This window comes from Trachymyrmex septentrionalis, unplaced genomic scaffold (genome assembly GCF_001594115.1).
Source record: "Trachymyrmex septentrionalis isolate Tsep2-gDNA-1 unplaced genomic scaffold, Tsep1.0 scaffold36, whole genome shotgun sequence".
NCBI lineage: Eukaryota > Metazoa > Arthropoda > Insecta > Hymenoptera > Formicidae > Trachymyrmex > Trachymyrmex septentrionalis.
The window spans coordinates 530,357-544,822 of NW_017305525.1; the positions used below are offsets into that span (position 1 = coordinate 530,357).

At 42.1% G+C, this 14,466-nt stretch overlaps 1 protein-coding gene across 1 annotated transcript in view; it reads left to right on the top strand.

Annotated features, from left to right (window-relative positions):
• The window catches only part of LOC108750344, a 298,608-nt gene that overhangs the window by 264,070 nt on the left and 20,072 nt on the right, over window positions 1-14,466 (top strand). The window contains exons 4-5 of the mRNA XM_018489734.1: window positions 13,482-13,557; window positions 13,657-14,257. Of these exons, the coding sequence (XP_018345236.1) occupies window positions 13,482-13,557; window positions 13,657-14,257 (677 nt within the window). The remainder of the gene's footprint in view (window positions 1-13,481; window positions 13,558-13,656; window positions 14,258-14,466) is intronic.

Here is a 14,466-nt window from a genome sequence, read left to right on the forward strand (position 1 = left end):
CGTGTACGAGCGGCACTTGTTGAACTGCATGCGCGCATCAATGTGTGTATTCGATAAATTATTACCAATGGTTAGTTGCGACGATTTAAATAGATGTTTCAACGTGCGTGTTAGATCATGTTTTATGTGATTGGAAAAATTAATTTTATTACTGTATATATAAATATATGTCTGTATATGTTTGCAGTCAAATTTTAGTGATAGTGGAGATCACATCTATTTTTATGACAGATATCATTACTGACTCATATACTTATATATATATAAAATTAGAAAAATAGTTAATTATTTTTATGTTTGTAAGATCAAAGTCACGAATGCCGGAACAAATAAGGAACACGTAACTAAAATACTTCAGCCGATTTCCAATTTGCCCGTCGCAATCTGAAAAGACATCCGCAACATACGAAACGCAAGTGGTCGCCGAGTGGTTCGCGATCACAAAAAGATTGCCATTTGCAGGACTCGATTGAAAGAACGCGATTCGGCGCGATAAAAAAGCAGAGACGACTTCTTCGAAAAGAAGAATGATTTCGGGACGGACGGGAGGCCGTGGAACCGAAGAAAGATCGAAAAAGCCATCGACAGGCGGCAGAATCGATAGGAGCCACACAGCACCGAGCATCAATCGTTGACTCATCATCCATTTGGATCACAAAAGTACGTCGAATTGGGTCGCCCTGGGTCGTTCGTAGGATCCGAAGTGTAAGGCCCCTCATCTCATCGAGGGAACAATTATTTTTGCGGGCTCCCTCTCTACCCACCCTCTATACCTTTCTCTTTCTCGCTTATCTCCTATCCGGCTCCTTCAGTTCGAGACAGAATGTATATCCCGCAGCGCGACGTCCACCGACGCGCGGCAAGACAAATGGCTTCGTGACGGCGGCTACATTACGTTTCAAAACTGGCCTAATCGTCGGCTTTCCGGCGCGATGAGAAAGAGGGCCCGATATATAGAGCCCGCGGGGCCATATACCTGCATCGGCAGACGCGGCGCGGCGCGGCGCGGAGCGGCGCGATGCATTGTCTTTCCCGCGCTGCCGCAACGTCCTCTCTTTTTAAAGATTCATCGTCGGCACGCTTTCCAAACCGCAGAGCGATTTTCGAGCGTGGATTTGTAAACGAGCGCCGCTTTCTTACGACACGGAGGAAGACGAGAGAGAGAGAGAGAGAGAGAGGGAGGAAGCACTGCGCGAGATGCTGCCGGCTATCGTAGAATTTTCCAGCGTGACCAGAAATCGACGAAACGAACGTTTCTCCAAATCACCTCGGTGTTATATTATTTATATCGCCATCAATATTACCGCCTAGGTATAATGTCTTCAATTAATCGCCCTCTTTGGCTTACAGTTTACGAGAGAACGGCGCGAGAACAATGGTGTGCCCGGGCAAACTATCGCCGATTTATTTCTCTATTCCAACGATGCTCCGTGCTTAATCCAGCTGTAAAATTAATCATCAGCTCGTGTCGAAGCTGCGACCGCCTTGCGCAACGGGCCAACCGTGATTCGCGTAGAGATAATCGTACACCTGACGTCGAGCCGAGCCGAGCCGAGCGCAGTAACAGCGCTCAAGTTCTTCGCTTTTATTGTACATAGCACAGAATCGTGGAATGCTAATTATTATAATCACGTATGTAATGCGTACGAAGAGAAATGTCGCGAGTTATTGTTCACAATATTGCAAGCGATGTGAAAGACATCTTAAAGGTATATTTGACTCGAAGGTAGATATTATTTCGCGGGGAAAAAAAATGTACGCGATAGCTGATACACGTATATACGTCTGTATTCCGAAATTTCGAAAGAATAAAAATATTTCGCGTGTACACTTGCACGTGCTCTCGCGTTACACGTCCATTAAAGAATTAACCCCTTCGTAGCGCAACGCGAAAAAAATAACCCTGGATTTCGCGAACCGACCAACTCGCTCTTCTCTCGCTGAAACGAAAGCCGGCAGCGGCGGCTTTCCCGGTCGCTCTTTTTTTTCGACGAATTTTCCGCGAACTACCAGAACGATCGTCCTCGAGAGTAGCCGGAAATCGTCCTGTTATTCGTCGAACATTGTGCAAAAATGCGGAGGCGCGAAAAACCGATTGTAATCGCGCTGGGTCTACAGAGACCCCGCGGATTCGTTGCACCAACAATATGCGCTTGGAAAAAAAAAAAAAAAAAAAAAAAAAACGATGCGAAAATCCTATGGGTATAGGAGTGTTTGATCGAATTATCGATGTTATACAGATGGTATACAAAAAGAGGGACCATAAATCCGTTAGATTGAACCATACAGAATGTTCAATACAGCGGACGTTTTCTCAGTCACAGATTCTTCAATTTTTCTTTCTATGCTCTTTTATTAGTTAATTTCTTCGTGGTCGAAATTTCACGAGACATTATCCGCCGCAAGTTTGTAATTCGATCAAGGTTTGACAGAAATTCCATTTTTGTCAAGATGGGCGATTAGTCTGGTAGACGCTCCATTTTTTTTTTTTTTTTACATAAATGATCAGGAGTGTTTTTATGCATCAATTCAAATTACAATGATTAAGAGGATATTGTACATTATTGATTGTTTTCCGATTTATTGATATCTGCGAACATTATAGATATAGATTTATTTATAATTTTTTGAAAAAAGTAGGTAGAAACTAAACAAATATAAAATGGAACATATACCTGTAAACATTATAAGCAGGTTGTATTGTGACAGCGTATTTCTTTAAAAAAAAAGATAAAGGTTGTAATCAATATAACGTATAACGGCTTTTTGCGGATATTCGATAGAATTGCAGAGATATTATAAAAGTTTATAAAGAATAGTTATTTAAAAAGAAAAAGAAATATGTTTAAAAAGAAAGAAGAGCAATATCTATTTCATAACATCACATTTTCTCGCCGCTGAGATATAAAAATACCTCAGGTAAACTCTGTTCCCGGATTAAAAAGCAATATTTCTCCAAATCTTATTTGATAAAATTACATAAAAAAAAAAATGTACAGAATTCACTTCGAGATTTATATGTTTCGTCTGAGGAACACACAATTTTATTTCCAATAAAAATTTATTTACAAATAACAGTCTCCCGCTATCTAATTCACCATTCGATTACGTATGTACTCCATATATCAAAACACACAGCGGTCAGACAAGCGATGCACCTTCGAGCGAGGCAATTTCTCGAGATCGGACGATCAAATCCAGTGAAATGTTTCCATGGCGTAGCACCCTCGGTCGTAAGGCGTGACGCGTTTTCAGTAAGAGCCGAGACTGCATTGTCCGCACTATTCAACATCCGAGGCGAAGATACATTGACCCACGCGAGGGAATAACACTACGAGAGAGGACTGTAGGGAGGACTTACGTGAAGTATCACTAGCGTAGCTAAAGGAATAGAAACCTGTCGCAGGCTCACCCACAGGTGAAAAGGGGAACGAACTGGGTGAACCATGCAAATTTCGGCAGGTCATCGGCGCCTACGAATCTTCTCAGCATTGTCCCGGCAATGCTGAAGAAGCACTAACGAAATTCCTGCAGAGAGAGCGTTGAGCAAATATTTTACGAGCGAAGAGAGTCTCAAGATCGATGTTTATGCATCAATCAATGACACTTTCGAGCGAAGGAAAATCCTTTTGACTCGTCATTGAAAAATCGCTTTTTCGCTTTATTAGAGGATATTATGCTAGGAGTTATTTAAAAAAGTTATTTAAACAGCGCGAAAACTGTAAAAATAGTTGAGCAATAGGTAGGGAGAGACAAAACTGTCGATGTAATTTTTGTTAAATGTGTCTGGTACCGAGATGTACATCCATCATTGAAATGATCCAACTCTTGCATGCTGAATAATAGAGTTCATAAAAAGGCGATTACGCGTTCATAAAAAGCGTGAAAAAAAGCTAACGACGCCCGAAAAAGCCCGGCGAGTGCCCCATGCGGAGAACACGACCGTTCCACGTTCGGTAACAAATGATAGTTTTCATAATTAGCGGCTCCTTTTTTTCGTTTCCGAGCGACCGCCTCGCCGCAACACAATCCAGATAGCGTCGAAGAGAGCAGCAGGTGCGTGGCAACGTGCGATAACTTTCAAGCATATAAATTCTTCTGTAATACGACAATCATCAGGACCGACCGTTGAAGACGAACAATTTACGATTGATTGTTACATTAATCAATTAACAATTGGTTGCTATCAAATTATTGATCGTCTGCTCACTGCTTTACTTATCTTCAATGAAAGTAGAGGAAAGTGGCCGAATTGATCGCTTAAATCTCTCACATCTTATTTTTTTTTAATATTTTATATTATTACTTAACACAAGCAAATTGTTTTTTTCAGTAATAAATTATGAAATAAGCGAGAAATGAGTAATATAGACAAAAATTTAATAGGTTACGCCCTTTTTTTAAATGTTAGCAGCATTTTAAAAAGTCAGGTACATTTGATATTAATTTTTGCTTAATGTATGTAATAATGTATCATGCAATTTTATTATGAATTTTTGTATTTTCATGAAAGAAGATTTAATGTAAAATATTTTACATTCATTGTGTGCATATACATATTTGCAATTATTATACAAATTAAATCAGTATACTTTTATAAAATCTATCAAATTTTTTAAATTGTATCACAAGATAAAACTGATAATTGTTGTATTATAACATGACAATAATCAAACTAATAATTGATGTGAATGCAAATCAATTGGAGCAACATAAAGCCGTTTTATTTCGACGTATGTCTTTTCATTGTTATTATTTAATAATTATTAAATACTTGATGTTTTTTTCAATAAATTATTAAAAATTGATATTAGTTAATTTAGGCAACTAATTGTCCAAATCGTACTTTTCGCAGCATATTATAAAAAAAAAACTTATAACAAATTAGTTTGTTACCGATGAAAAGTTAAACATGTGTAATAATAAGCGAGATCTCAAGTTACAATTTTTAATGTTCATTTGCATACAAATTAACATTAAATGGAAAATATAATTAAAATTACCTTAAGTGCATCTACACATTCGGCAACTCTTCCCTACATCGCTACACATACACGAAAAGAGACTAGTTATTCTGAAGCATCCAAAAATTGAGTTAAATACGGATTAAATACAGATCTGAAAATAATGTTGTTGAACCGTATCAAAATAATTGTGTAGGACGCTGATTGCTAGCATGTCAAAACTTTTTGCAGAGCATTGCTCGTCATGCTTGAGATTCCTACGTAATTATTTCGATGGTCCAATAAAATTATTTTCAGACTTTTAGCTGAATTTGTAGGTATTTCAGTAAAATCGACTTTTCCAGCACGAGCACGAGCTATATTCGAAGTTCAATTAGCGCAGGTGGTACATTTGCGTAACGAAATACGCGTTTTACGTTCTGCAATCCGAAGAAAGCGAAATTACAAATTAGAGAAGGAAGTAAAAGAGCATCATCGGAACAAGATTGGCAGGAAACACGCAACGCAGGTTTACACAGCCGAAATACAACGTGGAAAAGATAACGTTCTCTTCATGGACACCTGGTAGATCTTTATCTGTCTCGGGGAAGGAGATATAGGGATGTATATATATATATATATATATATATACACATACAACGGTCACTTGTCGTGCCCGGTGTCTTTTACACGTCCACGCGAACGATTGCGACAGAGTACGTCTGTTCGCCACGACGAAGGTCCTTCACGGGGGTCCCTTCGGTGCGACGGTATTGGTTAACCTTCTGCAAAACGGCGATCGAGTAGCACGATCGATCCCCGTTGCGCGAGGATCGTGTCAGGGCTGACTATGAGCCAACTTTTACGTAATAACCGTCGTCTTGTTCCAGCGAACTGTTGCGAAATGGCGCGTCCGCGCGGCAGAAGATATAAAGTCTCACGCGAGGACGAAAAGGCAATTTGTTTGAGAGCCGTCGATGCGTAAGCGAAACTTTAATATTCGATTATGCCTTCAGTAGGTCGGTCGTTGAGTCGCGAATAATGGCTGATCGTTAAGAAAAGTCCGCTTTAACGATCGCTTCCTCGATTCTGAGTAAATATACACAAAATACGTTCCCAATCTCGTAGATATAAGGATGAAACGCGAGACAGAGAACTTGGATCGAATCGTCGAACCTACTTTGCACCTACTTTTTACTCTTCCCCTACCCTGGGGGTCTGGACTTTACGAGTACTCGGAAAAATATAGACGAAAATAGAAGGAAGATAAAGACCTGTAAAGAGACGAAAGAGAGACATAGCCGAAGGAAGTCCGCGGTGCTGAGATTACGCAAACCCCCATCCGTATAATTTCTCTAACAACGTAATAAGTGACTTCTTGCTTACTTTACGCGAACGGTATAATCTTTGGCCGCCCGCCGCCAAGGGACGAGTGGCGTAGGATTGAAAGTGTCATTATAAACACGGCCATAAATCACAATAGCGTTGGCACTTGACCGCGAGCCTCCAATTTGAAACGACTCGATGTCGCTCCTAGCTGGAAATCGCGTGTCGCTCTCTTAAAAACCCTTCTTCGAAGGAAAAGAAAACGAACATTCTTACGTAAACTATACATTTTCTTGTACATTCTAACGTATTATTTCTAATGTAATATTTTTGAGATTGATAAATTTTCGAAATTATTCGAATTAAAAAATTCTGAATCTCTCTCTCTAGCGAAAAAAAAAGATGAAAAACGTTGAAAAATTAATTCCAGCACTTCCGAAAAATTAAGTAAAACAAGGTGTACCGAACGAACACAGAGAGAGAGAGAGAGGAGAGAGAGGAGTCGGACGGAGGAATGGAAATTATTCGATATTCGCGACGACGGGAGGTTCACGATGGGATCGGCATCACTGAATGCTGGCGACGCCGTTTGTATAACACTGTAAACAAGTGTTCGACAAGGTTACAGGGCGCGAGTAAATGGTATGTAAACCGTGCGCCGACTTCACCCTTGGCCTCTACCATCCCGACCAAGTATCCCTCTCTCTTCCTCTATCTCTCGCTCGCTCGCTCTCACACTCTCCTCGTACTCCGCAAACTCCATTAAAACATTATCCACGTGCCGATGCGCTCGGAAAATCAGACGCGACTATCCAGCTTCCGCGGCGTATTGATATTACATCCCACTATGGACATCCTCGTACAGTTATACATATATATATACACACACACACATACACACACATATATATATATATATATACATACATACATGCATATATGCACACATCCGCGAGTACGTACAAACTTGAATCTCCATTCCGTGGTCGGGTGCGTCCGGGATCGACCGACCTGGCTTTCGGTTTTCGAAAAGGGTCGAAAGCCGCCCCCGTAAACACCGTGGGATGTACATCTGTTAAAAAAAAAAAAAATAAAAAAAAAACTGTTGATAGACTCGCGGTAGTGTAGGCTTTCCGTTGGCGAAAATGTCGAAGGGCATTCGCCAGGGGCATCGGTTTCTCGAGTAGTTGGGGAAATACCGGGGGCATTCATATCGACGGTGTAATCGTGTTTGTCTGGGAAGAGATTTTACTCAAGAGCGAACGTATCTCAACGATCACGATATTGGTATCCATCGTGCGGAAATAGCGATCCCTGTCGTTAGACGGAATTGGTTGTATTATTCCGACTCCCCGCGACGGAACGGAATCGGTGTGATAACTGTAGAGAGAATGGCTTTTGAAATTTTCTCAGATTCGAAACTATGGAAAACGGGGGAAAGTAGCGTGCGCGGGGGAGAAAAAAACGAGAAGTTGAGTAAATAACGGCGGATAATTCGTTAGCTTCGTCCATCGCGTCGCTTCGGGAAATAGGATTAGTCTGCCTCGGGCGATTTTTCTTCATTCGCGCATTTTCCTCTTTGTTATTTGAACTAGAATCAAAGAAAGGACACTCTCGCGTTTCGATGTCACACAGAAATTAATTGGGGGAAAAAAAAAACGTAAATAAATTGTATCCTTCTAAGTCCAAGAGAAGAAAATCGAAGAATAGACCGCGTGTCCTAAAAATTAATACATTCATATACATAATTAAATAACGATTGATGATTCGCTGTTAAATTCATCTCTTTCGTCTCTTTTAGAAAAAAAAAAAACGTTCCCTCGAAAATTACATTTTCCCACATCCTCAGCGAATTAAAATACATAACGTAGCATGCGTGGCTCGATATGACACACGATGATCGTGAAGATGCAAATTTTTCGGACCCGTTAATTTAACCGCGAACAAAAGCGAACGGCGATCCGTTTAATTTTCATTTATATCGCGCAAATCAAGCGCGCACGGGGACGTCGTTCGGTATCGGATTACCGTCCCCTCGATATGCGGACGTGCTCGCGGAAAAATTCGTTGACACACGAGCGTACACACGTAAAACACACACACACGCACGCACGCACGCACGCACGCACGCACACGCACGTACACGCTCGCGAATCCGGCTTCGACCGCGTGCACCGGTATTACGCAAAAAACAACGCGCGCCTGTCAGGGGAAATAAAACAAGGATCGGGTAAATAGCGACGGTCCGTAGATAATTCTGTTTTGTTTATCACTGCCGCGGGAAATGCGATTTCGTACGCCACCGACTGACGCGATTTGTTTTTATATTCAACGTATTTCCCGCCCGCGCTTCTCCGCGCGGTTATGTATGTGTAATTCAGCGGCATTCTGGTGCTCCTGCGGTATCTTGTGCGCGCAAAATACGCGGATTATCGATTACCACCCTTGAAATGCGGATCCGGCCCCTCTAATTAATGATTTTATTTAAAGCCGAACGCGAAACCGACATCGATACCGACTCACTCATCAGCGATTTTCAGTACATACGTTTTGGAGCAGCGTCCTTGGAAAGGATCGTTACTCCGGTCCTTCGTCTTTATCTAATAGCGATCTTTTATTTCAAACGACGACGTGGTGCGTCTCATTCGCTAGTCGCAACCACGGCCGGCATTTAGGTGTGGCGAGATCGTCATCGCCATTTAATTAAATCGGAAAACCGGATAGTCATTAATGACAAGTGGCGCCCAATCGCGATGACTCCTTCATTTTTATTCATCCCACGCTGGGCGGGCCCAACCGCGAGGATCGGGACCGCTCGCAGGGACCCTCTCGATGGCACCTACAACGACAATCACAGTTGGCAAAAAGGCCCATCGTCGCCGTGCGGAACACACCGCCCCCTCAAATCTTATCGATCGCACAGAAAGAAATCACGTAATGGATCCCGGCTGCGACGACTTTCTCATCGGCACGCAACAAGAGATTATCTGTCGTTCCCTCCAAAATCCTTCATCCCGAAGAGAGAGAGAGAGAGAGAGAGAGAGAGAGAGAGAGAACTTTTCGAGTCGTTTATTAATCCTCAATCATCTGAGACGATCATAATATCTGCTTTTGAGATTTTGAATCATAATAAAGCTTTTAAATTAATCTTGTTCACTCGCTTAAAAAGAATGTAACAGACCTGTCGCAGTTTTCTCTTTTTCTTTCCTTTTTCATCAACAGTTTTATAACTTTTTGTTTAATTTCACATACAAGTCTTATTTTTGTAAAATTCCGCAGATTTAATTTAATGGAAATTTAATTAGCAAACTGCAGAAATAGCCAACGATCCAATTTCGATGTGAAAAGGTCGACTTCAAATCGTAAATCAAGCAATAAACAAACTTCACAATCGAAATACACACAAATGACGTTAAAATATCTAAAAATCTAGTTAAATACAGATTTTTTATAATTTTGTTGAACCATCGAAATAATTATGTAGGAATCTCAAGCAGTGTTGCCAAAAAGTTTTGACATTCTAGCAGCCAGTTTTGAGCGTCTTATATAATTACTTTGATATTCTAAAAAAATATTTTCAGATTCATTATGTCTATCTAAATTTTTAGATACCTTAGCAAAATATCTTCCGTATATAATACAATGATACTCATAAATAGCTCATGTTTATGGGCATGTGCATCACGATTGTATGACGAAGCATAAACAACATGTATCTAAATTTATTGCAGTGAAATCTCACTTCGAGAGAATGAAAATACAACCGTCCTTGAGAAAATATTTCACTTCCTGAAAAGGAATGACAATTTTCACTCTTTTTAGAGTGAATTTTCACTTCGAAGGAGGCAAAACATCTCACTCCAAAACAAGTGAAGTGAAGGGTGGTTGTATTTTCACTTTTCCTATTAGAATGAGATTTCACTGCAAAAAACTTAGTGTACTTCCTAAAAAAAAAAATCATGTTAACTCAATCTCTTATCATTCGTATATGTACATTCGTAAACATTCGCGAACGAATATCAATCGCACTGGCGATGGACACTTTCGTTCGTCTCGTCCGACAAGTGCAAAGTTCATGGATTGATGAAGGGGGAAGGGAACGGAGGGGCAGATAGAAGAAAAGCATTAGCGCGCAACACGTTCGATTAGCATTTTCGTCGTTATGCGAAACATAACCACCGCTGCGATCCGCGATACGATCTGCGAGTCCACACCAAGTCTGCCGGGGCTATAAGGAGATCCATAAACTTTCGTGTCCCGAGATAGTAATCGTCAGGTGCGAAAAGCGTGACGGTTCTAGAGGGAAAGCGTTCGCTGGTCCCCTGGTTGGTATTGGATAGGTGTTTCCCCACGACGACGACAACGATGAGCGTGCGCACTCAATCGTCGCTACGTTCGACACCGTGTCCAAGAAAGCGTCGATGGTTTTTTATTTTTTATCTTTAATTTTTTTCTCCTTTTTTTTTTTTTTGCGCAACCAAGTGCGCGATTCCCGACCACGATTGCCGTAAGGCGACGAGCGGCCGATGATCCGCTTTTGCCTCATTAAGGAACGTTGCACTCAAGGTAACAATAAATCTCCGACGATGCTTATATCGATTTCACGACGATACGATACGTCGATTTGTCATACGTTTATCCGGCGTTTATTATATGAGATTTATCAACCGTCCGATCTCACGCGCCAACGTTCGTAACGTGGACTACGATTATTAAATTTAAAAAACGAGGGGGATGAGCAGCGAAGAGGGAATAAGTTAATGCAAAATGCTTTCGATAACGCCGCGTCGAGAAATCGTGATTCAATAGAGTCGAACCACCAATAAATAACCATATCGCAATGTAATGGTTCCGTTGGAATCCACGGCGCGCTCTCGGTGATTTTTACATGAATTTCCGCGTGTCTCGTTCCTTCTTCCCTTTTTTCACAGCAACGTCATGTCAAAATTAGTATTTTTTTTTTTTTAATTAGAGCTTTCTAGTTAATTAGAGTTTTTCTTTTTTTCTCATATGAAACGTATTATCGAGCGCACTCCTGATTTTGAAGTCGCATATGAGGAACTTGCGAGATCGTTGTTACATGAACATTCGTGGAATAGTTAATTAATCGTTACATGGCTGTTCTACTATAATTACTGTTTTAATATTAGAAATCTTGAAATATCCGTAATTGTGATAATATAATATCACTATATATAATAATTAAAACAGAGCCATATATCGTTCCCTACTTTAAAAATGACACAACTTAAGAAATTAAATTTTTCAGGAAAAGAAAAAGTTGTTTTTCATTTTAACAGAAAATTATTGATTAATCATTTAATATCAAAATTCTTAGAAACGTGATCAAATGTCATTTTTGCTATTTAAAAAAACCACCCTTTTTCAGTTCTGGCGATTTTGACAGCCTACAAAGTTATGAAAAATCCGTAATGACTCATCAAAAGTAACATAAACTCGGAGTATCAGCAGTTTATATTTACCTTGATAAACTAAAATCATTAAATCCAAAATAAAACGATTTTTTTCTCCAAACTTTAAACGTTTTCTATATGGAAGATCCTCCTTTTTAGTCATGAAAATAACACAAAATGTGTCATTCTTATAGAAACGTGTTTTTAAAAATTATGTCTCTTTAAAAATTTTAAGAATGACATAAATGCTATTTGATTGACGGACTGTGAAGTTAGTTTACATTTGATGATTGCTAGAATGATCTTCACCTCATAACAACTAAAAAAATCATATTTTTTTAATTGTCATTTTTGTAGTAAGAAAACGATGAATCATGATGATTAATAATATAATAAAATATAATAATGTAACAAAACAAACGGATACATATATATATCTTTTTATTCTACCACAAATGAACATGTATTGCTATATGTTCCCTTACGATTACACATTGCGAGTTCATTTATACGACGCACCTTGCATCGAACTACTTATGACCGTCCACCACCTTCGCAACATCAACTTTCTCCTCGAATATCAAAGTGCAACTCGAATCGGATTATCCACACAACTGCACTACAAAGTAGCCTGTATTAAGTTCTGGATAGTATCGTATACGTACGTGTGTGTACAACGGAGTGCATTATGCATCTCACTTTAATCTCAGTCATACACTTTAAAACAAATTGAGTTTCACGTGATTATGCACGTCTTAAGCAATGATGAAACGGTATATATATCATATACTTATTTGCGTAACATATATTTTCATTATTTCAATCTAGTAGTAGTAGAGGGAGAAGTATAAACAATCGATTTTTTTTTTATTTATCTTAAGTCTGGCGGATAGTTCTATTATTAATATAGTTTCAAAGCCCGATATACAAAATCGAACGATTGAATGAAATCGCATCGGGAAGATACCTGCGAAATACTGTTCTCTTCTTGTCGTGCCGGTAGCGCGCGCGGATGATCCTCGTACAAGTCGAGACAGTACGACGGTGGCGGCAGCAGCAGGTTGATGGATGCCAGAGTCTCATGAGAAAATTCGGATGGTGGGGATTCGCCTCGCGACTCATCACGATCGTCCTCGTATACTCGGCGTATAGTGGTGGCACGGTACTAGTGGTAGAAATGGTAGTACCGGACTGACGGTGCCGGTGTAGTAGTAGTAGTAAACGATAGTGGTAGTAGCGATAGTAGTGGTAGAAATGACGCTGGCGGTGCTAGTAGTAGGGTCGGTCGGAGGAGTGGGAGATGGTAGGTCCGGTCGCGAGGACGGATGGGGGTAAGTAAGTACCCTCGGTGCCACGGCGACCGTAGGTTGCTTCGACGATACCGGAGACAGAATCGGAGGGAGAAGGACAGAGAGGTGGTTGGGGGATAGGGGGACACTCTAGAGTCCGCTTGAAGGGACGACCAGGACGGAGGCGACGGAGTGAGAGAGAGAGAGAGAGAGAGAGAGAGAGAGAGAAATCGAACCGCGAGAAAGGGAGACGCGACACGCGAACGAGAAAGACGAGAGCATGATGCGGGGGTGGGAGTATCCAGAGCTAGGGACACTGGTGGGGCACGCGAGGGGGGCTGGACAGGGTGGGGACACGGTGGGAGAGGTAGGGACGACAGAGGACGTTTGTCCACATTCACTCACTGACACACACACACACATACACATGCGCGCTTGCACGCACGCGTGCACTACCGGCAAGAAGGTTCTTTTCTGACCTCTCTCTTTTCCACTTGCTTATGTTTCAGCGCTGGCGCGACTGTCAAACATCCACCACCAACAGCAGCAACAGCAGCAGCAACAGCAGCAGCAGCAGCAGCAGCAGCAGCAGCAGCAGCATGCTCAACAACAGCAGCGGCTCCACAGTAGTGGTGGTAGTGGTGGTGGTGGTGGTGGTGGTGGTAGTAGTAGTAGTGATGGTAGTGGTGGTGCGGGTAGTGGGGATGTCGTCTCCGGCCCTCGTTCTACTGGTAGGGAGGATAAAAGCGTCGTAGGGAGGGTAAAACACCCGGCATCGGTGACGACGACGACGACGACGACGGCAGCGGCGGCGGCGGTGGCAACGACGACGACGACGGCGACGGCGACGACGACGATGACGGCACCAGCGACTAGTAGTGCAGGAAGTGGAGGAGGAGGGGGTGGTGGCAGTGGTGGAGGTGACGGCGTCGGCGGCAGCGGCAGCGGAGGTGGCAGTAGTGGTGGTGGCAGTGACAGTGGTAGTGGTGGCAGCGGTACCCTCGGTGGGGATCGTAACGGCGGCGGTGGTGGTGGAGGTGGTTGTATCGGTGGTGGTGGCGAAGTCGCGGAGAAGGAGGAGAGGCCACCGGCTTCAGAGACTGTCGAGCCGACGGCCGCGTTTGACGTCGCATCCCTCGTACTCTACGGCTCGCGCGCACTGCCGATACGCCTTAAGATCTTGCTCGATCAGTTGTTCAACCAGTTGCCCCCCGCGCAAGTGACACGTATCCTAGCTGCCTTCGGTTGGACCCACGAGGATTACACGCGAGGATACATACTGCAGGTGAGTTGACACGTCGGATTCATGCAATTCGACACATTCGCGCTCCGTATAGAAGAACGTCGGTCCTGTCTCGCCGCGAGATGATAGTATATCATCGATAGACGTCCACAGTACACAATGCCACGCACATTCGCGCGATGTACAACCGACACAACCGAATAACGACTTGGACGCTCGCCGGAGAGACACGCGGTTGATGTTTCGCGCGC